This window comes from Limtongia smithiae, assembly GCF_038497785.1.
Source record: "Limtongia smithiae strain NRRL Y-17922 unplaced genomic scaffold V1518scaffold_9, whole genome shotgun sequence".
Taxonomy (NCBI): Eukaryota; Fungi; Ascomycota; class Lipomycetes; order Lipomycetales; family Lipomycetaceae; genus Limtongia; species Limtongia smithiae.
In genome coordinates, this window is record NW_027117630.1 from 130,782 (window position 1) to 151,953 (window position 21,172).

The window sequence follows — 21,172 nt, forward strand, 5'->3', positions numbered from 1 at the left end:
CCCCGCGCGATGACATGTCCTGAGCCGCGCGGGTGGGAGCTAGGGCTAAACGCAGTCACGCGCCAACCCTAACTCCTGTGCCGGCGCAAACACTACGCCCTGGCCCGACGTTAGAGCACAGCGCAGCCGGCTAAGCTCACCAGTACCTCGTCGACGCCAACTTCTCGTTCCCCGTCCACTCAACTCATTCACCAGAACAAGTACGTGAATCTCATGGTTATGGCGTCTTTACACTGGCAATACTAATATCTCTTTAGTGGGTCGTCTCCAGGAATTCGAGGTACGAAATACTACAACGTTCGCGTGCGACTACGCCGCGATGGCACACATAACAGAACGACACTAACCCACTGTAGGTCATTGGCCGCCATTTGCCAACCGACACCGACCCTACCCCAAAGCTCTACCGCCTGTCCATCTTTGCGCCGAACACTGTTGTTGCCAAGTCGCGATACTGGTACTTCATGAAGCAGCTGCGAAAGGTGAAGAAGTCTACCGGTGAGATCGTCAGCCTCAAGGAGATCTCGGAGAAGCGCCCTACCAAGGTCAAGAACTTCGGCATCTGGATCCGATACGATTCTCGTTCCGGTACCCACAACATGTACAAGGAGTACCGTGACTTGTCCCGCACCGCAGCCGTCGAGTCGCTCTACCAGGACTTGGCCGCCCGGCACCGCGCTAGATTCCGCAGCATTCACATCCTCAAGGTTGTCGAGCTGGAGAAGACCGAGGATGTCAAGCGTCAGTACATCAAGCAGCTGCTTGTTCCTGGTCTCAAGTTCCCCCTGCCCCACCGCATTGTCAAGTCCAAGAAGCTGTTTAGCCCTAGCCGACCTTCTACGTACGTTCCTCTTTAAGATTTGCTTTGCAGCTCATTTTATTAACCTTTTTACAGTTTCTACTGAACAAGCGGGAGTTTTAGGTGGAGCGTCTAAAAAAGTTTTTCGGTGGAAGTAACGGGCATGATTCATGCATTTGTTGTAATTATATCGAAATACAGGGTTGTTTCTTTCAGTTCTACGTTCGTAGGATCTTTATGATGCCTGTAATACAGACGTCGAGAAAACTCGCAGATGTAAATGCTGTCACTATTAGTCAGCTAGAAGGGGTTTGTAGCCATGTGGCGTTCTCCCAATTTTCACATTCATCTCCAACTCTCTTCCTCTTCACGTTTCGCACACACAGTATGATATCAGCAGGAGCAGTACAGACTTCATTTGTGGCACCGATGCCGGAGGCGTGTATTGCAAGCGCTCCGCTGTTTACATGCAACAGCTGCGGTGTCGGCTTTGCGACGCCCGATCTGCAGCGGCGACACATGAAAACAGACTGGCACCGATATAATTTGAAACGGCGTGTGGCGACTTTGCCACCCATTTCAGCAGAGATTTTTGCGGAGCGAGTACTTCAGCAGATGGATATTTCGCGTGAGAGCGCGGAGCGCGCTGCGTATATGGCAGTGTGCAAAGTTTGTGGGAACAAGAAGTTCACTTCGGCAGGAGCGTACGAGAATCATTTACTGAGTGCCCGACATAAGAGCAATGCCGAGAGCACAGCGGAGGGAGACGTCGGTGCGGTCAGTGCACCAAGGCAGCTAGCCACGGCGGCGGCAAGGACTCGCGGCTTGCTTGACGGAATGAACGCGGCTTCGTCGAAGGTTGTCGCGGACGATCAGTCTGGGGCTGCACATCTTTTATCATTTAAGAGCACACGAGTCGCCGGCGCAGGCGGAAAGAAGAATAAGAAGCACCAGACCAAGCGTGCGCTGAAGATCAGTGTCGCTGGGTTTCCAGCCCCCTTAACAGCGACTTCGTCGTCTTCGGCGACTAAAAGAGAAGACGAAGACGAAGATGACGCTGACGACGTTGACATCGAGGAAGATATCGACGCGATTATTGCAGAGCGACTCCAGAACGCTCTGCGGTTGCCGGTCACGGACTGCATTTTCTGCCCAGCGCATTTCGAAGAGATCGATACGAACATCGTACACATGCAGAAGGACCACGGCATGTTTCTGCCAGAGCCGAACTACATCGTCGACATCGAGGGTCTCGTCACTTATTTGTCGGAGAAAGTTACCATCGGTAATGCGTGCCTGTATTGCTCGTTTGTCGGTCGGAGTTTGAACAGTGTGCGGGATCACATGCTTGCAAAGCAGCACTGCAAGATTCCGTACGATTCCGAGGACGATCAGCTTGAGATATCTGATTTTTACGATTTCACGTCGACCTACTCTGACGAAGATGGCGGTGACTGGGAGGAGATTTCTGGCGACGAGGAAGATGATGGCACATCTACTGTTGCTTCTCGGCGCCCCGTTGTCGAAGACCAGCTTATCCTCGACGAAAGTGGTCTCGAACTCATATTGCCAAAGTCAGGCATGCGCATTGGACATCGCTCGCTTGCACGATACTATCGGCAATCATTCCGGCCTACTGAGCCCACTCGCGATGGGCAGAGTACCGTTGTCGCGGCGTCGTCGGGTGGGAGACAGATGCTACTCCCTCAGCACCAGCAGCCGCTCGATCGCATTCAAGTACAGGTGCAGCGCAAAAACTGGCGGGATGTGCGGGTGCAGCAAACAAAGGATATACGTCGGGAGCAGAGATACGTCAATCAGCAGAAGCATTTCAGAGATCCCATGCTTGGTGGTTAGTCTGGCATTTTCAGTGGTGGTAAAAGTACTAGGTTTCTCGATTGGCGTTTTATATAGTCACGTAATACAATGATTGGGAAACAAGAGTATAGACAAGAGGGATATGTGGGAAGTCGCTTGTTTGTGCAACGCCAGGCCGCCGTAGTCGTATGGTGGTGTCTCGTCTGTCTAGATTTCATCTATCGACAACATATTGTAAGGCGCGGGTTCAAAAGTAAGGGCGTGTTCTGTAATAGCGAGAGATTGTGATTGGTCTGGCACGCGAGCACGTCTTCCAGAGTGCCGATGAGTTTGTGGATGCGATCGTTGATCCACGTCGCCGCTTATCATCATCGCCATCGGTCCCCGAGCTCCAGCAGTGCCCAGAATCGGGTACCCCAAGAGTGCATTGTCTGTAGAAGTCTCGAATGAACTTGGGCAGTACAGCGGTCTCTGTGGCAGTGTCAATGTCCTGAACTTGATGTCCGCGTGTAGACTCTGCGTGGGATTAGTTACGGTTATTGATTATAGTTACTGTCACATGGCCGAAAACTTCTCAAAATGAGCAAATGTACGGACTTACAAAAAAATTTACCTTAGGCCGCAGGGGGCCAGATTAAGAATATCTCTCGGGGGCGTAAACGAGGATATTATTGGACACATGTGTTGATGTCCGTCGGACTGTATGTGCACCCACTGAAAACTCCCCAGGTCTGTGTCTAGTCCCGCGGACAAGCATTGGAGTCGTCCGCGTGGTGCTTGCACGCCATCCGAGGTCGCGGCCGCGGCACAATACGAAGGGAGAGACGACTACGAGAAAACTACGAGAAGGCACATCATAAATTTATAGCGCCGGTAGGGTGTGCTCGTGTAAATGAATCATCATAGTATGTCCCAATGTGCGCGGGTATATCTGCCCGTTCCCGCCGGCATGAGTCTATCCAAAGGGCGCGCGACGAAATCGTGTCTTGTAACTGCATTGGTTGAGAAGTCATCGCGCCATATATATTTCTGTGTGATGAATCAACCCAAGTGTGGTCGGCGATCTGTAGATTATAAAGAGTAGTGGATGAAAATCGGCGTGCAGCCGTAGTTGTGAATTCGCCGGCGTGTAATTGATTTTGCAAACGTCAAACGCGTGACGTCAATGCAAATCGCATCGCGTCGCGCACAAGTCGCCGACCTATTACCAGCTAACATTCACAACCACGACAATATGTCCGTCAAATTGTAGAAGTTTGGATCTTGTTTATTATGGCTACATTCACTTTCCAATTCGGTTAATCGGTCGGCATACTCGCGCTAGGCCACTTCTAGCGCTCCTAGCGCTTATCGACCTCCCCACTGGCCGACTAGCCGGTCCCCGCCATAAGCGCGTGTGATAAAAAATGTATGCTTACATTTGGATGTTGGTCTCGAATTTGCGATAATAACTTTAGATATAGACTGAAATATTACATAAACTGTAATGACCAGAGAATACCAATCACGCCTGGTTTCTGTACACAATCTCCTTGCCGCCGACGGTACCTGTTCGGCCACTAACTCCAAATCTAATCATCCCCGCGCCGGTCTCTCCGGCACGCAGTCCCGCCCATGACAGACCGTTCGCTTTAGCAAGGGTGAGCTCGACCTTCGTACCCATGACTTTATATTTCGAATCAGCGGGGACGATGGGTCCGTATAGCTGGATTGTGGTCTTGAATCGCTTGGAGCCAAGGTGGAGAAGGTCAAGCGAGACTGTTTCGTCAGTGAATTCGATCGTGGATTTATCTGCTTCGCACTTTTTGGCGAATATCGAGACAATCACGGTTGTCGGTGTTTGGTAGAAGTCGGTGCGGCACTCGGTCTCCTCGATGGCAGCAGGAGCGTCGGGAGATTCTTGCGGCCCGAGGAAGAGGTGGTTGCCGTGCTTGCAACCTGGAATCTTAAGAAATTCATCAAACTCCAGAACTCGCCTTTTACAGCATGACCATCCTTTCGAAGCTGTATAAGTCCGTTAGTCGTGCCGCTCGCCTCTATCCGCTCGCCTCTATCCGCCGCCTCTCAAGAGCATACCGTCATGGAAAATAGCAGTCCCGGGGTGATACACACATCCTGTCCGATTCGTGCCGTCGAATTGAACGCTGCAGGCATTCCGCTTGCACTTCGCCCCTATCGGGATAGGCACGCCCTCCGGATCCTCGGCGGTCGAAATGTCGAGTTTCTTCGTCATCTCTTCCATTCTGTCCTTGGACGGAACCACTGCACGCGGCAGTTCTGTGGCACCGGAACCATTTGGGACTGATTTGGCAGTGGGTGCGGGCGCGCCGTAGACTTCCTTGCCGTTCTGATCGATGTGCGAAGGTGTCGGGGCAGTCGCTGGCTTTGCCGTGGTGGGAGGCAAGGCTTGCACCTCCGTGGTGTGCACGCCCTTAGTGCAGCCCGGAATTGCCAAGAAGTCGTCAAAAGAAATGACCCGCTTCGTGCAGCACGACCAACCTGAAGTGTAAGCAGCTGAGCGCAACAGTTACGAAGCAATTAGGATGGGGAACAATTACCCTTCAGTGCGTCGTGGAACTCGGGAGGTCCAGGATGGTACCAGCACTCACTTTCGTCCGGCCGATCAAAGGACTTCCCGCAGCCTTTTCGTGTGCACACCTTCGACATCTTTGCTGAATCTCAAGATCGCGCAGATGGGAAGGAACGGCAGGGCGAATAAATTTCCACGGACTTCGAGCTCAGCGGATATGCTTTCAGGGGCCATCCAGCGTTCATACTAATAGACTCTGCTCTAAACTATGTATGGTGTAGCGTAGTAGACAAGGTTCTGGAGGCTTCTGGAAGCGCCATGATTTACCCGGTGTCGGATGTTCACGTGCGTTGCTCCGGCACGTTCATGCGCATATAATTGTCCCGGATCCCAGCCTCGCCGCAACTATCAGAAGCACCACCACACAATATGAACAGGCAGCTCAGCAGATCCGCTGCAAACGTCGTCTCTGCAGCAACGCGCTCTTTGCGACGTAGTCCCCGGCGCCTCCCGGCGACACTCCGTCCACACATCGGCGCCTATGCGCCCGCAGCACTCATCACATCACGCCTCTTCTCCACCTTCCCGCCAAGGAGCGCGGCACAGCCCAACACGAACAAGAACCCGCAGAGCGGCCCGAACTTCAATCTGAATCTTGGCGGCAGTCAGAGTGCGCTTGAACAGTACGGCACCGACCTCACGAAGCTTGCTATGGAGGGCAAGCTTGATCCCGTCATCGGCAGAGATGAGGAGATCAAACGCACGATTCAGATTCTCTCACGGCGGACAAAGAATAACCCAGCGCTCATTGGTCTCGCTGGTACAGGCAAGACCGCTATAATGGAAGGTCTTGCACAGCGTATCGTGCGCGGAGAGGTGCCCGACAGTATGAAGGAGAAGTCTGTCATCGCGCTTGATCTCGGTGGGTTAATATCTGGTGCAAAGTACCGCGGCGACTTTGAATCTCGTCTGAAATCTGTCCTGAAGGAGGTCGAGGAGGCTCATGGCAAGGTTATACTTTTCGTCGACGAATTACATATCCTCCTCGGTCTCGGCAAGGCTGATGGCTCCGTCGACGCCTCAAACCTGCTCAAGCCTGCACTTGCGCGTGGCCAGCTTCAATGCTGTGGCGCTACTACTCTGGACGAGTACCGAAAATACATTGAGAAAGACGCGGCGCTTGCGCGTCGGTTCCAGTCTGTTCTCGTTAACGAGCCCACGGTTCAAGACGCAATCAGCATTCTCCGTGGCTTGAAGGAGAGGTACGAAGTGCACCACGGTGTCCGGATAACGGATAGCGCGCTCGTCACCGCGGCGACATACAGTAACCGGTACATCACGGACCGGTACCTCCCTGACAAGGCGATTGATCTCGTTGACGAGGCGTGCTCCGCGCTTCGGTTACAGCAGGAATCGAAGCCGGATGCGATTCAGGAACTGGACCGCGGCATCATGACCGTCCAGATCGAGCTTGAGTCTCTGAAGAAGGAGAGCGACCCGCTATCTGTCGAGCGGCGGAAGAAGCTGGAGGGCGACTTGAAGCTGAAGCAAGAGGAGGTGAAGCGGTTGACCGCCGTCTGGGAAACGGAGCGGGCCGAGCTTGAACAGATCAAGACAGCTCAGTCGGATCTCGAGCGCGCGAGAATCGAGTTGGAGATCGCACAGCGCACGGGCGACTTCGGAAAGGCCTCTGAGCTGCGCTACGCAAAGATTCCGGCGCTGGAGAGACTTGTTCCTAAGGAAGGCGAGAGCGAGAAAGCCAATTCGTTACTTCACGACGCGGTTACCTCGGATGATATCGCTAGAGTCGTGTCTCGCATGACTGGCATCCCGACGCAGTCTTTGATGCGCGGGGAGCGGGATCGTTTGCTCTTCATGGAAGATTCGCTCAAGCAGCGCGTCATCGGCCAGGACGAGGCGATCCATTCTATCGCGGATGCTGTCCGTCTGCAGCGTGCAGGCTTGACCAACGAACGTCGGCCCGTCGCAAGTTTCCTATTCCTCGGCCCTACTGGTACCGGCAAGACTGAACTTACCAAAGCTCTTGCGGAATTCTTGTTCGACGACGAAAGCGCTGTCGTTCGTTTTGACATGAGTGAATTCCAGGAGCGGTTCGCGGTCTCGCGTCTAGTTGGCGCGCCACCCGGCTACATCGGCTACGACGAGAGTGGCGAGCTCACCGAGGCGGTGCGCCGGAAGCCATACGCTGTTGTGCTATTCGACGAGTTTGAGAAGGCGCATCCCGACGTTTCGAAGCTGTTGCTGCAGGTGCTGGACGAGGGCTTTTTGACGGATTCGCAGGGACGCAAGGTCGACTTTCGCAATACGATCATTGTGATGACGAGCAACATTGGTCAGGAATTTTTGATTGCCGAAGACGACATCGAATCCGGTAAGGTTACACCGGAGTCGAAGCAGAAGGTTGTTGATACCGTCAAGACGATGTACCCGCCTGAGTTCATAAACCGTATCGACGAGACGATTGTGTTCAATCGTCTATCCAAGGCTGCACTGCGGCAGATTGTCGATATCCGTCTTAAGGAAGTCCAGACTCGTGTCGATGAGCGGCGGATTACGATCAGTGTGGACGAAGTCGCAAAGGATTGGTTGGCAGACAAGGGCTTTGACCCGCTCTACGGCGCGCGTCCTTTGAACAGATTAATTCAGAAGAGCGTGCTCAACCAGCTTGCGACGTTGTTGATCAAGGGCCAGGTCCTGGGCAATGAGACCGTCAAGGTTTCCGTCGTTGACGGAGCTATCAAGGTCCTTGCGAATCACGAGCCAGAGACTGCGTAGAATGCAGCTATGAATCTCTAGATTGTTGTACATAGATTGGGATTTTGTATATACGAAGGACATTTGTTAGGTTAGGATAATTCATCCAAGTTCCGTGATTAATTGAATCGGCGTGTCTGCCGAACAACTTTTGCAATCCCATTTTGTACAGATAATACGCCTATCCCAGTTTGCTCCGTGCAATGTTTGACCGTCGGTTCTGCAGCATTGAAGTATACACCGAATCGAGTACAAATTCGACACCGCAACGTTGCCGTATCAGCGGCAACGCAAACCACGCGGACTGCTCGCCCTTACGACCCCAATATTCCACGTCTTCCCTTGACCGCGGGGCGTCGACCAGCAGGCGCCAGAAGTCGCGAAGACCAAGCTCGGGCGCAATAGCGATTATCTCGGAATTGAGCAAGCGTCGGTCGTCGAGAATCATCAAACGCCGCAGAAAACTGGGCAGTAAGCCGACTGATTCGAGTTGCGACAGGCGGTGTCGGAGTTCGCAAATGGCGAGACGAAAGAGTTGTGAACGCAGCGTGCGCCGACCGTCGTCGTCACCGTCACTGCCACCGACAAACATGGCATCGATAAACGTGGCGGTGCCGCTGCCGCTGCTGCCGCTGCTGCTTGAGATTTTCTGTCCCTTGCGGTGATAGTTCTGGTATACCATATCCTGCGCGGCGAAAAAGGGTGCAAGGTACGGACGCGCTTGTGAGACGATAAAATGGTTGACATTGAATAATTCGGCAACGCGGGTATACGGTGCCTCGCGCTCCGCGGGCGCAGCAGTGCTCCATCGACGCCACTTTGTCTTCTTCTTAGTGGTATTGGTGTGGCTGCCAGAGAGGTTCCATCGCACGACGTTCCCGCACTCGTCTTTGCACTGTAGAGGAGTGTCGTCGTATAAGCCCGGAAGCGCATTACTTGCGCACGCGGCGGAAGCGATGAGCACATTTGGCGTTGTGAGGAAGTTGAATAAGGTCGGCATATTCCTGTCGTCGGAGAATACTGCAATATTCAAAACTCTGCGCGTGCGGATGTAGGCTTCTTCGAATGTCATCGTGCCGATGTGTTCACGGACAACCGCGTCAAGGAGCTGGATGTCGAGAAGATATCCCTGGTCGTAGAAGCGCTTCAGGCGCTGAAAGCCAAGGCCAGCGTCGCTTGGCCGCTCGCTCGCGAAGCGGGAGAGGTCGATGCTATTCCCGCTGAGAAAGTCGGGGAGTTCCACGTCGGTGTGCACGCACACGAGCGCAGCGATCAATGCGCCTACGCCCACCCCGGAGATAATGCGGGGTAGTAACTGGTGTTCGTGCAGAGCCTTGACGACGCCGAGGTGGCATAAGCCGAAGAGCACACCACCTTGGAGGACGAGGGTGGAGAGGCCATAGGACTGGCGCGTGTCGTGGACAAGGTCGAGTTTGGCTTGGGCAGTGAGTGTGGACGAAGGATTGTCCAGGAGGAAGCGCAGGCAGTCGATGACTTCCATGTTGTACTTTTCGATCAGGAATTTGGTGCCCGTGTAGGTGAATAATTTCTTGTTTGCGATATTCCCGAGATTGCGCACCAGTCCTACGGTTATTGTTAAAAACGGAGTCTGGTATACAAGAGGGTGTTACTCACCCGACCGCAAAATATTCAAAATCGAAACAACATCTCGCGACTCTTTGGCTTCCAGCAACATGTCAAGCCGCTCCGCAATCAACTTGCAGTCGTACTGCGAGGACATCGGGTTGGCGCGCCATAGGTCATTGCCCAGGACGTTGTCAAGTTCATACGACAAATCCTGATCATGTCAATGCAAGGTCCTGACAGTGAGAGAAAGGGAGGGGGTGAATGTACCAGCCAGTCGTCGTAGTTGTACGTGTTGCGCATCTTCTCGAGGATGAGGGATTCCGGCCGGGGCTTGATTATGAGCGACCATATTTTCTGCACCATCGTTAGTATGACATATTACACAGGCAGTGCATGAGGTACTTGCCGAGCACCAGTATAGAAACACCTCTGCGAGCGTGGACACCAACGAGATCACGAAGCAGATCAGCTTGTTCTTCTGCGGTGCTGTTAGCGAGCTGCGTGCGGCACCGTATGGTGCAAATCCCCAGGACGTACGGATATTTTGGTCATGATGAAGCTGGCTTGCTCTTGGATATAGGCGGATGTTGCATGGGTGCTAGCTGGGGGTCATAGCGGGTTAGGTGCAGGTGTTGATCAGGGGGCACACGGCTGGTGCATGTGAAAGTCGTTATTTTTCATGCGTTAACTCCCAACGCCAGCGGCATGAGCGGCGCGGGCTACTTTCTATACACAAACCTTCTTGGTGGATACAGTCGTCATTACTAAATAAGCTATTGATTCGTTACACATTACAAGCAGATACTGCTACTTTTTCTCCTCGGCGACGACAGCGACCTTCGTCTTTTCCGACAGCGCCACCACACCCTCATCATAGCCGGCGTTACTGTCCACATCCACCTCGGGCATGAACGCCAGCTTCTTGAATCGCTTCCCGCTGCGCAAGTCGCGGCGCTCCATGTACGCTATGGCAAGCATAAGCAACACATGTATCGCCGAAGTGACCACGGAGAACCTAAAGCCCTTGGTGAACCGCGGGCCGTGGTCGGACGGAAAGGTGAAGATGGGGATCCACGCAAGGAAGATCTGGCCAATACAGTTCATCGACGCGGTGATGATCGCGCGTTCTTCAGGATCGTCTTTGACTATATCGGAGACCCAGGACATCTGGAACGCGCTCATAGACGCGCCGGCGCCGCCGATCATGAAGGCAAAGAGGCGTCCGCTTTCGCCAATATCATAGCCACAGAGCAGCGCTGCGCTCAGCAGATTGAGTAGTGTCGTTATTATAGACGGTGAGAAGCGGTCGCCGGTCTTGTCTGCGTAGTAGCACCCGAAAACAGTGATCACGATCGAAACCGCCTTATTGATTGTCGGATAATTGTTAATCTGCGGGACGGAGTAAAACTCGCGCGCTTTGAGGTATAATGTGAACGGGGTGGTGGTAAAGTACTGGTTTTGGTCGTACAGAATCCAGCCAAACACGAAGAAATACCACGGCCAGCTCTTGAGCACACGTATGAGCGGCTTCCACCTGATCTTACGGTCGATCCGCTTGATGCCCTCCTCGCGCAGCCGCTGATTCGCGAGATCGATCTCCGCCTGCGACAGCCACCACGTGGGCTTCGTGTTGTTCGGCGAGTTCGGGAATAGTAAATATCCCACCGCAGCGCAAGGCACCGTGATGCAGAAGCACACGATGAAAAGCCACCGCCAGCCCGCCAGCCCGTTACGCCCGTCGAGGTTCGTGTACATCGCGGTCTGCAGGTATCCAGCAAACATGCCGCCGAGCGGGCTGGCGATGTTATAGAGCGCGACACGGACACCCATCTCCTCGCGCAGATACCACGAGCCAATGACGTAGATCAGGCCAGTGAAGGCAACGGTCTCACAGGCGCCGAGGAAGAAGCGGCAGACGTACAGCTGCGTGAGGTTGTGCACCCACGCGCAGCCAAAGGTGCACACACCCCATAGGATTTCCATGGTTGGCAGGATCCGCTGAATCGGCGTGCGCGTCAGCATGAAACTCGCGGGAATCATGAACGACAAATATGAGCAGTAGTACACCGCGGTGAGGTAGTTGAGATCGTTGCCGCCGAGGTTGAGATCCTCCTGCATACCACTAAAAAGATTAACGTTACTCCAACACACACCAGCACATGGAACACTAACGATGCGTATGCGTTGGTCAGCGAGTTGTTATCTAGTGTCTTTGTGAATGTCGACAGACAGCCAAACACGAGAATCGCGCAATCCAGCTTGAACAGTAGCTTCTTCTCCTCCACCGTGGTGCCGGGACGATACCACTGCACGCCCTCCTTCAGCCGCTCCCATTTCGTCTTACTGCCGGGGGCGACGTTGTTGTAGTAAATCGGTCGTGCGGCCGCCTCTTCGGATGCGACTGGCTTCTCAGACACCATTATTGCAGGGTACACTCGAGTGGATGAGGGACGCCGTAGTGGTGGATGACGGCAGGGATATATAGGGTATTCACCTTTGACAGCTGCGGTGCACAAGGGGGTATGGCAGAGATAGCGCCAAACCCTCGCATCGGAGCACGGAGAGATAGCACGGCTGCCAGAGCCTGTCGAGGACGCGACATGTGGGACCAGATCGAGACTCGGGGATAGCTACGGCACCAGAGTGCGCCAAGCGAGGGTATATTCAGCAACGTAAGATCCCGGAACGCGCTGGCCCCTGACAGCGAGGCATCAAAGTGTGGCGAGCAGTGAGCGCAGGAGTGGTGACTGACACGGAACAATTGATTGGCGGTACTTCCCATGCGTTCTCGATTTCTCAGGATCAAGCTCGCCTTCCTCCACCCTCGTCCAGCCCAGAACTTACAGCTGCTGTTAAGCACCGATTCGCCACGGCAGCATTGTGCTGTGCCGACTGAGCTGCAAGGCGGCGAGGAGAGTAAAACTCTGGCCCGTACTCGCCACGTACAGAATTGTTCTTATCTGCGCCGCGCCACGAGCGGAGAATCCGCACGCGCGCGAGCTTATCAGTTCATTCATCTGCTTAACTTAAGTGGCTCTGATTTCCAAGAATTAAGGGAGTCTTGGTTCACGCTCTGCGTCTTACAAATTAAGATAATGCCGTTTGTGTGCAGATCAGCGGATTCGTAATACGTGGCGGAGTCGCGATTGCGCTGTAGAGCAAGCGTAAGTAGGCTTTCGAGTTCAAAGGGAAAGTAGAGCGATAGCTGGATGACTCTGCCGATGAAAGGCATGACCAGCGGGCTTCGGCCCGTCTGCACCGCGCGAATTTGCCTGTCACGACATGACTCCGTCCACTGCCCCTGCTTGCAAGACGGTGAGTCCAAATGTCTAACGACAAAGGTACTGCGCTGCGGTCTACGCAAGCTAGAGTCATTGACGGTGTATGAGGTGTGCCTGTGCGCTTTATGCCTGGGCTCGGATGGGCGCCGGGGCCAGTCGCTAATCCGGAAAAGGGGCTTGGGCCAGGTAGGGCCCGCCTGGGCCAGCTGGCACCTCGGCAGGGGACATTGTATTTACAATGGCTTTCTCTACTGGATTGCGATGTGTTAAGCGAGTTATATATGGGCGTGGGAGAAGAGCAACTGGTGACAACTAAGAATTCGCATCTATAGGAGAACCGCGTTCAAGATAGGAGAGACGCGCGTGTCAAAAGCGCCGGGAATTTATCGTGCATCTCATTCCTTCTAGATACACGATTAGTGCTGCTATCCTTGATAAACAAGGCATGTCATCTGCTCTAAGTTCTACTACCCACATGCTGTGTAATGTCTGATGCGCGACTATAGAGCAAAAATACGTACACATGAGGCGCTTCGTCCTCAAATGCTGGCCTTGCCCACCTGAAGATGCATCTGTAGTTCACCCAGCGACTCCGGCAGCCGAAGAGAAGATACGCCAGACGACAAAAAGAAGAGGAAGGATGCGAAACAGATGGCGAAAAAATACCGGCACCGGCAGGCGGCAAAGTTGCACGAGCAGGAGGAAAGATCAGTGAAGAAGCAGGAGGAAATCAGGAAGCAGCAAATGAATATGTTTGAAGAGTACCGGGAGATGTTGCAGCAGGAGCTGAACTTGAAGAAAGAGATGCGGGATCGGAAGAGGCTTTCGAAGGCAGGCAAGGCATCAGAAGATACGGTGCAAGACGAGAACAAAGAAACAATTGAGGAGCAGAGCGTGAAAACCAAGGACGAGAACGTGGCCGATAATGACGACGAAGACGCGAGCGAGGATTTAAGCAATCAAAGCACAGATGAGATGAGATTTCTGAGATCTATGACGAGGAAGAGGAAGAGGAGGAAGTCGAAGACAGCGATGGTGACGTTAGCGATACCGACGAAGAAGAACAAGAAGAAGAAGAAGCTGATGAGGAAGTCGATGAAGAGGAATACGTCGAGGAAGTAGAAGATTACAAAATTGACGACTACGCGATCACAGTGGACGAGATCGACGACGCAATCACCATGTAGCTAAAACTCAAGCGACCGGGCATGAAACCGACCATCAAATCCGAGACAGAGACGATCAAACTCCCAAGCTCGAGCAAACACGTCAAGGTCAAAACCCAAACCAAGGAAACCAAGAAATCGAAAACACGCAGGAGCGGGAAGCACGGCAAGCTGCAAGACGTGCTCGCGGATAGCGCGCATAGGTTGATAGCCAAAGGCGAGGAGACGACGATCGAAGAAGGCAAGAAAATTGATGACAAGGGTACAAAGAAGCTCAATCACGCCGGCTCGAAGATTCTTGAGACGGGGACGAAGGAGCTGAAGAAAGGGCTCACGAAAAAGTATCAAGAAGATGTTCAAGTGACGGGAAGTTGAGCAATCTCATCAAGCGCCAGCCGTGGATTTGACGCCATCAATTGCATTGTTGATATTAAGTATCCTCCAACAAAGAGTGATAACCGAGCTGCTGAAGTTAGTCTGGTGTGGGATGCACGAGCCTGCTCTAAGTACTGGATGTGTGGATGTGTGGATGAACACTCGGCAGAACATTTGTCCCAACTCTGTAATCCTCACCTTCTGGAGCGAGCTTAATCGCAACGACCACCGACAACAACACTGCATCAAGATGTCAGATCAAGACGCGAGGACTTTCTACTGTCTACTCGGACAAATTATGTGAACAATTAATGAATTAATTAAGTTAACATCTTCGCTCTCGTGCCGCCTTGCAGATGCAAATATGTACAGCCTACGAATACAGAACAATGCAGATACAGAACAAAGGAGAAGATGCAGTAACAGAACACAAACACTAAGATCAGAGGAACGCCGGATGCTATTGCTGATGTGATGCGGTCGATGGACGCGAGTATGCAATATTGCTGATGTATGTCCTGAATGCGATGCGAGGATGCGATATATGCCGGGAATGCGATGGATGCCGATGTATACCGTGAACGAGATGCGAACATGCCATATATGTCAGAATGTGGTGTGAGGATGCCGAGAATCAGACCCTATAGCCTAATATGGTCGCTTGTTGATGACATTGCCGCCTGGGGTGTAGAGACACACAACAAAACCATTGACGCAGGCACAGCCAATCTGAGTAGTCGACCGCCAGACCATCTGTGTGTAGCTTGCGTAGGCAGCAAAGTTCCCACTGCCGATCCGCGGCCGCCCGTCGCGCTCGTAGGCCGCACGCCCAGAACCCGCCCACGCCTGTGCGGCGGCGGTCATAGGCCGCGCCGCGGCAGGGCCGACCATGCAGGAGTTTGTCCCGTTGGACGAGCTCGTCTGGTTGTAAGTGTATGTTCGCGCGTATGCCTCAGCCTCCCTCCGCGCGCGGCGCTCAAGGTCAACACTCCAGCGCACGGGCGGCACGCCAACGGCGGCGCGGGCCGCGTTGTGCACGTGTAGGCACGCATCACGGTCGGCAGTCGCGTCGACGGGGGACATCCTGCGGCCAGAAGCAGCCATGGCGGCCGTGGGAACGTCGTGGGAGGAGGCTGCGGATCCAATACTGGCGGTTGAGGGGCCGACAGATCGCGGCACAGAGGCGGAAGAATAGACTTGCGACGTGGGGGCGTAGTTTGAGTAGCCACTGGGAGAGTGGCCGCTGCCGCCGGCAGCGATGGAGCTGAATTGGTGGGTGCCGACGACGGAGGCGAACTTTTGGCCAGACGGCTGGCGGGCGGAGTATGATTGACGCTGGAAACCCATTGATGCGATGCGACGGCGAAGACAGAAATGCAGAAGATGATGGCGATAGAGAAGGCGCCATGGCACAAGATATAGTAGAAGCAACAGCAGTGGCAGCAGAAGCAGCGACGGCGCCGGTGGGATATTTTCAGAAACAGAGAGGCGGTGTAGGAGAGGAGCTTGTGCAAGCGCAGGCGCGCACAGGCACAGGCACAGGCGCAAGCGGAGAGGAAGCGGAAGTTAGTGCGATGGGGCGGGCGGGACTAGACGCGGTGAGCAGAGCAAGAGGCCGGCGGCAAGGGCGGAGAGGGCTAGTGCGGTGGGGTGGAGGGCGGGAGGGGGCAGAATCGGCGGCTGTGCTGATGTGTTCAGGGCGGCGGTGGTGGTGGCTGCGGTGGGCCGGCAGGCGCAGTAGATTTAGTGCCCGCGATGGCAGCCCCTGGAGATCATACGCCCGGCGCAGTCGCGACGCGCGACACAGCTCTTACTGAGTACTACTCCCTCGAGTCTTGTCTTGTCTCGACTACAGAAACTATCGACTACAGAAACTACCACCCACCACTCCGCTCCGCTCTGCGGCTGCCCGCCGAGTGCCAGTCCACACTCTGTAGAGGCACGGCGTGGCGGGCCGGGGGCCAGCTGTAGGAGCACTGAGGGCGGCGGAAGACGGCAGCAGCGGCGGAATAGGGGGTGCGGCGGTGCAGACGCGGCTGTGCGCACCGCCATCACGCGTCGTGCTGCATGCTCGGACGCCCTGTCTGCGCAGCCCTGCCCTCGTCACAGTATCATAATAGTATACAAAAATAGATTACAGCCATCACGAGGGTTATAAGAACCAGTTGTTGCGCTTCGGCGACATCGCCTGGAAGTTCGTCACGCACGACTCCGGCACCTTGTAGTCACCCGCGCCGGAGTGCTTCTGCCCGTTGCCAAAGTAAGACACCGGCAACACGATCACCGCGCTGGTCTCCGTTGGCACGCGAATGGGCTCCGCCATCTCGTGGAAGTGCGACCACGACAGCTCCGCACGACGGTACGACATTGCGTCGATCAGCACGTCCGTCCACATGCCGGGGCCTGACACCTCGTAGATGTCGCGCGCAACGTAGCTCGACAGCTTGAAGAAGCCGCGCGACGACTGCTGCCGCTGGCGGAGTCGAATAGCGTACGCAACGGCTCGCGCGATAGCAACCCGGATGGGGCGCGCAAACGGCTTGGCGGCAATCACAAACTGCGCAATTTCGTACGGACGGTGCCAGCCCCAGTCGCGCAGCGTCTGCGTGGAGAGGTACGGCTCGTCGGCCGCGACGCCGACCACCACGTCCGAGTCCGAGCCCCAGAGAGAGGACGGGATCCAGTCCGCAATGGGCTTGCGGCAGTACACGTTCGCGTCAGCGTACACGCCGCCGTGCACGTAGAGAAGCAGGTAGCGCAGGATGTCGGCCTTAAATACGGGGTCGGGGATGGAAAGGTATATCTGGACTAGCTCCGGCACGGATTTGAACGTGGTCTTGACAAAGGTCTCTGCAGACGCCGCGTCGATGATCTGCATTGTTAGGATGCTCACAAGAGGCAACAGAGGGAGAGAACATACAATTTGTTCGTAATCCGGGTTGGCGATGAGCCAGGTCTTCATGGGCTCGGCATAGCGGGTGTCTTTGCGGGTTCGCAGAACCTGGAAGATCTTGCGCGGCCAGGACTTGGAATCCGGCGCATTGGGGAGGTCATGCTTGAGGGCAATGAGCTTTGTGTCGATGTAATTCTCGAGGCCGGCCTCGCCCTCGTCGCGGTGGAAGGCGGAGACAACATGAAAGGAGGGGATGGGGGAGACCTCGCGCCTGTCGTACACAGTGGAGGAGACCAGGGTAACGCCGTCCCCACGCATGGAGCGGAGCGTGAAAACGGCGGTAATTGTGGCGGCAAGCGCTGCGAGGACGAGGAGCTGGGTGCGGCGCTTGCCGCTGCGGAGTGTGGGGAGGAACATGGCTGTGCGAGAGGGGAGGAGGAGGAGAGGAAGCGTGGGTGGGAGGAAGAACACGCGAAGTTCACGCGCCGCCGCGGCCGCGGTTTCAGTGTCTCGTTGCGGCCGTCCGCGACACGCCAACGTTCTCTCAAGACCCCCCGTTATCAACAAACCCCCGGCGGCGAAGCTCCGCCCGCACTGCCGCCAGCTTCCGAGCCTGATGCGCCAACGCTTCCGCGTTCTCCGCCAGCGCCGCGGCAAGCTCGCCGTCCTCGTCTCCAGCCTCCGCGATGTACTCCGCCAGCTCCCTGTTCGACCGCACCAGGTGCCGCTGCGCGTTCGCGAGGCGCGCCTCCTCCGTGCGCACCGCATCCAGCGGCAGCTGTGCAATTGCGATCGCAAACAGCTCCAGCTGTTCATCACTCGTGTCGGCCATGGTGTCGAGGGCGGTGGACTATGTCTGTGTGTGTTTGCGACGGCGGCAAAGTCGACTCCATTTTGCTACAAGCCCCGCGCTGACCCCTGAGTGCCACAAACTCCCACTCAAATTTTTTTGAGCCCGCAGTTCTCTGCCCACGAGCAATGGTCAAGCGAAAGAGCACTAGGGCAGTTCCGCCAAAGGCGCCTAAGGCGCCGGTGAAGGTGATGGAGGACGAGGACGAGGACGACGTCTCGGATGAGTTTGACGGGTTTATCGACGATGAGGCTGAGGAGGCCAGCGACGAAGAAGAAGAGGAGGAAGACGACGATGACGACGACGACTCTGCTAGCGAAGCAGACATCTCTGGCATTCTCGACGGCGCCCTCTCCGATTCGGACGAGCCAATCGATCAGGAAGATGCTCAGTCCGATGCAGAGTCAGACGCTGCCGCACTCGCCTTCCCCGACGACACTTCCGACACCTCCCTCCCGTCCGACGACGACTACCTCACTGCTTATACCTCCGACACCTCACTTCCCCCCTCCCTGCCCACCGCCCCCGACGGCCGCGTCGCATACTACACCCCCGGTGCCGACGGCAAGCCCCGCCCCATTTACCGCGAAATCGATCCCCACTACTCCAGCGATGAGAGCGACTTTGACGAGACAAACACCATTGGCAACATCCCCCTCGCTGCATACGATGAGTATCCCCACATCGGCTACGACATTAACGGCAAGCGCATCATGCGCCCCGCTGCAGGCTCCGCGCTCGATAGTCTCCTCGACAGCATCGACGTGCCCGAGGGCTGGACCGGCCTCATGGACAAGGAATCCGGAGCGGATCTCAAACTTACAAAGGACGAGCTTGAACTCATCAAGAAGATCCAACTCGGCGAGAATGCCGGCGAGTCTAACCCCTACGAAGATACGATCGAGTGGTTCACATCAAAGACCGAGGTCATGCCCCTCTCCTCCGCTCCCGAACCCAAGCGCCGCTTCCTTCCCTCTAAGCACGAGGCCAAGCGCATCATGAAGCTTGTCCGCGCCATTCGCGAGGGCCGCATTCTCCCTCACAAGCCCAAATCCGACCAAGACTCTGACTCCAACCGCCAGCGCGATGTGTTTGATCTATGGGCCGACGACCTCCCTGAACAGACACCTCACGTCATGCACATTCCCGCCCCAAAGCAGGCGAAGCCGACCAACGATGAGAGTTACAACCCTCCGGCAGAGTATCTACTCACCGAAGAGGAAATTGCCGCCCGTGAAGCCCTCGATCCCGTCGACCGCGAAAAGAACTACATTCCACACAAGTTCTCTTCTCTCCGCGCCGTGAAAGGATACGACAACTTTGTGCGCGAGCGGTTCGAGCGTTCGCTGGACCTGTATCTCGCCCCTCGCGTGCGGCGGAACAAGCTTAACATCGACCCCGACTCTCTCCTCCCGAAGCTCCCCTCCCCCCAGGACCTGCGTCCCTTCCCGGTGAAGTGCGCCGTCGTGTTCCGTGGGCATCTCGGCCGTGTCCGCGCGCTGTCTGTCGATCCAAGCGGACTATGGCTCGCGACCGGCGCCGACGATGGCACCGTGCGCGTGTGGGAGGTCATCTCCGGCCGCGAGGTGTGGCGACTAAAAGTTGGCGACGACGGCGACCAGTCTGATCCCGTGCAGGCAGTCGAGTGGAGTCCGGTCAAGGCGCACGGGTTACTTGCTGTCGCTGCTGGCGAGCGGATTTTTGTGATCCAACCACCACTGTTTGACGAGGATACCGAGGCTGCGGGCCAAGACGCGCTTGCTTCCGGCTGGGGCTATGCTGCGACCGCGACCACACCTTCTGGCGACGACACGCCCGCTAAGGAACTCTGCAAGTGGAGCAAGCCCGCGCGGAAACAGCTCCAATCCGCCGGTGTTGACGTCGTGATAACTTGTCGCAAGACGGTCAAGCACCTGGCGTGGCACCGTCGCGGCGACTACTTTGTATCTGTCTCCCCCGAGGGCGCGAACATGGCGGTGCTCGTTCATCAGCTCTCGCGGCACCGCACGCAGTCGCCGTTCCGCAAGTCCAAGGGTATCGTTCAGTGCGCGCAGTTTCACCCGTTCAAGCCCATGCTCTACGTGTGCACGCAGCGGTACGTACGAATTTACGACCTCGCGACGCAGGCCTTAACCAAGGCACTACAGCCGGGCTCGCGCTGGCTGTCTGCGTTTGATATCCACCCGCAAGGCGACAACGTAATTACGGGATCGTACGACAGGCGTGTCACGTGGCACGACCTGGACCTCAGTGCGACACCCTACCGCACTCTGCGGTACCACAACCGTGCTGTGCGCGACGTGCGCTTCCACACACACCTGCCGCTGTTCTGCTCTGCGTCCGATGACGGCACGATCCACGTCTTCCACGGCACCGTGTACGACGACCTCATGAAGAACCCACTGCTCGTGCCGCTGAAGGTGCTCAAGGGACACAAGGTAGTGGAGTCGCTGGGCGTGCTCAAGACGGTGTGGCATCCTCGTGAGGCCTGGGTATTTAGCGCTGGCGCGGATGGTACCGCGCGGTTGTGGACCAGTTAGGTAGATAAAAGTTAATGGCATTCAGAATATGGACATGTATGCGCAAAGTGCTCTGGCGATTATGACGAAGTCATAATCGCGCAACCGGTTGAAATATACAAGTGGCGCGGGCTGTAACTGCATCGAACGGCAGAAGTATTAACATGTGCAACCTTCGTAATTGAAACAGATAGACGCATGAGCCAGTGGATATATGTGTACATCAGAGGTGATGAACATGGCCACCGCGTAGTCGTGGAAATATACAGGTAGACGTAATGCATGAGACATGTGAATATGCAATGGCCGTCCTCAACAGAGAAGATATATATACAGAGAAGCGTACGTGCGGGTTCATCGGCCGGTACGACCTGTAGCATGTTAGCATAATCCACTCGCTCAAAACAGGGCCACATACATTTTGCGCAGAGATTAGAGTCGTCTCTGTCGAGCGGCCTACCGCAGCGAGTGCAGCAGAACTGCACAGCGGCGGGGAGCGGTGGGACGGCGGGAGGGTGCGACTGCGCGAAGGCGTTCCGAACAGGCGACATTGCGGTGTGCAGAGAGAGATGGCTTCTC

At 55.5% G+C, this 21,172-nt stretch overlaps 10 protein-coding genes across 10 annotated transcripts; 5 read left to right on the forward strand and 5 right to left on the reverse strand.

Annotated features, from left to right (window-relative positions):
- The first annotated feature begins 72 nt into the window (after nt 1-72).
- On the forward strand, nt 73-1,014 carry V1518DRAFT_419366 (60S ribosomal protein eL20). The gene is made up of 4 exons (XM_066904741.1): nt 73-200; nt 258-280; nt 357-841; nt 896-1,014. Coding segments are annotated over exons 1-4 (519 nt in total). The 5' UTR covers nt 73-199; the 3' UTR covers nt 906-1,014.
- A 146-nt stretch (nt 1,015-1,160) lies between these two features.
- On the forward strand, nt 1,161-2,743 carry V1518DRAFT_419368 (C2H2 type zinc-finger-domain-containing protein). Its single transcript, XM_066904742.1, has one exon. The coding sequence runs from the start codon at nt 1,187-1,189 to the stop codon at nt 2,654-2,656; it is 1,470 nt and encodes a 489-aa protein (XP_066758372.1). The 5' UTR covers nt 1,161-1,186; the 3' UTR covers nt 2,657-2,743.
- A 1,122-nt stretch (nt 2,744-3,865) lies between these two features.
- V1518DRAFT_419372 (uncharacterized protein) lies at nt 3,866-5,414 on the reverse strand. Its single transcript, XM_066904743.1, has 3 exons — nt 5,176-5,414; nt 4,694-5,116; nt 3,866-4,621 (listed from the first exon to the last, which is right to left on the reverse strand). Exons 1-3 carry the CDS (start codon nt 5,282-5,284, stop codon nt 4,122-4,124), a joined length of 1,032 nt encoding a protein of 343 aa, XP_066758373.1. The 5' UTR covers nt 5,285-5,414; the 3' UTR covers nt 3,866-4,121.
- Nucleotides 5,415-5,536: 122 nt separating this feature from the next.
- V1518DRAFT_419375 (P-loop containing nucleoside triphosphate hydrolase protein) lies at nt 5,537-8,103 on the forward strand. The gene has a single exon (XM_066904744.1). The coding sequence runs from the start codon at nt 5,577-5,579 to the stop codon at nt 7,941-7,943; it is 2,367 nt and encodes a 788-aa protein (XP_066758374.1). The 5' UTR covers nt 5,537-5,576; the 3' UTR covers nt 7,944-8,103.
- Nucleotides 7,966-10,165, reverse strand: V1518DRAFT_419376 (uncharacterized protein). Its single transcript, XM_066904745.1, has 5 exons — nt 10,047-10,165; nt 9,916-9,987; nt 9,777-9,863; nt 9,558-9,720; nt 7,966-9,506 (listed from the first exon to the last, which is right to left on the reverse strand). The coding sequence occupies exons 1-5, from the start codon at nt 10,059-10,061 to the stop codon at nt 8,104-8,106; spliced, it is 1,740 nt and encodes a 579-aa protein (XP_066758375.1). The 5' UTR covers nt 10,062-10,165; the 3' UTR covers nt 7,966-8,103.
- Nucleotides 10,166-10,201: 36 nt separating this feature from the next.
- V1518DRAFT_328974 (major facilitator superfamily domain-containing protein) lies at nt 10,202-12,109 on the reverse strand. Its single transcript, XM_066901165.1, has 2 exons — nt 11,682-12,109; nt 10,202-11,631 (listed from the first exon to the last, which is right to left on the reverse strand). The coding sequence occupies exons 1-2, from the start codon at nt 11,927-11,929 to the stop codon at nt 10,317-10,319; spliced, it is 1,563 nt and encodes a 520-aa protein (XP_066758376.1). The 5' UTR covers nt 11,930-12,109; the 3' UTR covers nt 10,202-10,316.
- A 1,332-nt stretch (nt 12,110-13,441) lies between these two features.
- Nucleotides 13,442-14,331, forward strand: V1518DRAFT_406439 (uncharacterized protein; the record flags this gene model as incomplete). The annotated part of the gene is made up of 3 exons (XM_066901952.1): nt 13,442-13,705; nt 13,780-13,944; nt 13,978-14,331. 3 exons carry the CDS (start codon nt 13,442-13,444, stop codon nt 14,329-14,331), a joined length of 783 nt encoding a protein of 260 aa, XP_066758377.1.
- A 209-nt stretch (nt 14,332-14,540) lies between these two features.
- Nucleotides 14,541-16,045, reverse strand: V1518DRAFT_419382 (CAP domain-containing protein). Its single transcript, XM_066904746.1, has one exon. The coding sequence runs from the start codon at nt 15,676-15,678 to the stop codon at nt 14,980-14,982; it is 699 nt and encodes a 232-aa protein (XP_066758378.1). The 5' UTR covers nt 15,679-16,045; the 3' UTR covers nt 14,541-14,979.
- A 112-nt stretch (nt 16,046-16,157) lies between these two features.
- Nucleotides 16,158-17,641, reverse strand: V1518DRAFT_452563 (uncharacterized protein; the record flags this gene model as incomplete). Its single annotated transcript, XM_066906523.1, has 2 exons — nt 16,158-17,203; nt 17,252-17,641. The coding sequence occupies 2 exons, from the start codon at nt 17,639-17,641 to the stop codon at nt 16,484-16,486; spliced, it is 1,110 nt and encodes a 369-aa protein (XP_066758379.1). The 3' UTR covers nt 16,158-16,483.
- A 295-nt stretch (nt 17,642-17,936) lies between these two features.
- V1518DRAFT_419384 (NUC169 domain-containing protein) lies at nt 17,937-20,826 on the forward strand. The gene has a single exon (XM_066904747.1). The coding sequence runs from the start codon at nt 18,203-18,205 to the stop codon at nt 20,612-20,614; it is 2,412 nt and encodes an 803-aa protein (XP_066758380.1). The 5' UTR covers nt 17,937-18,202; the 3' UTR covers nt 20,615-20,826.
- Nucleotides 20,827-21,172: the final 346 nt, after the last annotated feature.

Coding starts and splice junctions, on each gene's coding strand:
- V1518DRAFT_419382 (XM_066904746.1), bottom strand. CDS start 15,678: ATGGGTTTCCAGCGTCAATCATACTCCGCCCGCCAGCCGTCTGGCCAA.
- V1518DRAFT_328974 (XM_066901165.1), bottom strand. CDS start 11,929: ATGGTGTCTGAGAAGCCAGTCGCATCCGAAGAGGCGGCCGCACGACCG. Junction 11,632..11,681: donor CTGACCAACGCATACGCATC/GTTAGTGTTCCA, acceptor TAATCTTTTTAG/TGGTATGCAGGAGGATCTCA.
- V1518DRAFT_419366 (XM_066904741.1), top strand. Junction 281..356: donor GTCGTCTCCAGGAATTCGAG/GTACGAAATACT, acceptor AACCCACTGTAG/GTCATTGGCCGCCATTTGCC.
- V1518DRAFT_419375 (XM_066904744.1), top strand. CDS start 5,577: ATGAACAGGCAGCTCAGCAGATCCGCTGCAAACGTCGTCTCTGCAGCA.
- V1518DRAFT_419372 (XM_066904743.1), bottom strand. CDS start 5,284: ATGTCGAAGGTGTGCACACGAAAAGGCTGCGGGAAGTCCTTTGATCGG. Junction 5,117..5,175: donor GTTCCACGACGCACTGAAGG/GTAATTGTTCCC, acceptor CTTACACTTCAG/GTTGGTCGTGCTGCACGAAG. Junction 4,622..4,693: donor GACTGCTATTTTCCATGACG/GTATGCTCTTGA, acceptor GGACTTATACAG/CTTCGAAAGGATGGTCATGC.
- V1518DRAFT_419376 (XM_066904745.1), bottom strand. Junction 9,864..9,915: donor TGTTTCTATACTGGTGCTCG/GCAAGTACCTCA, acceptor ACGATGGTGCAG/AAAATATGGTCGCTCATAAT. Junction 9,721..9,776: donor ACAACTACGACGACTGGCTG/GTACATTCACCC, acceptor TGACATGATCAG/GATTTGTCGTATGAACTTGA.
- V1518DRAFT_419368 (XM_066904742.1), top strand. CDS start 1,187: ATGATATCAGCAGGAGCAGTACAGACTTCATTTGTGGCACCGATGCCG.
- V1518DRAFT_419384 (XM_066904747.1), top strand. CDS start 18,203: ATGGTCAAGCGAAAGAGCACTAGGGCAGTTCCGCCAAAGGCGCCTAAG.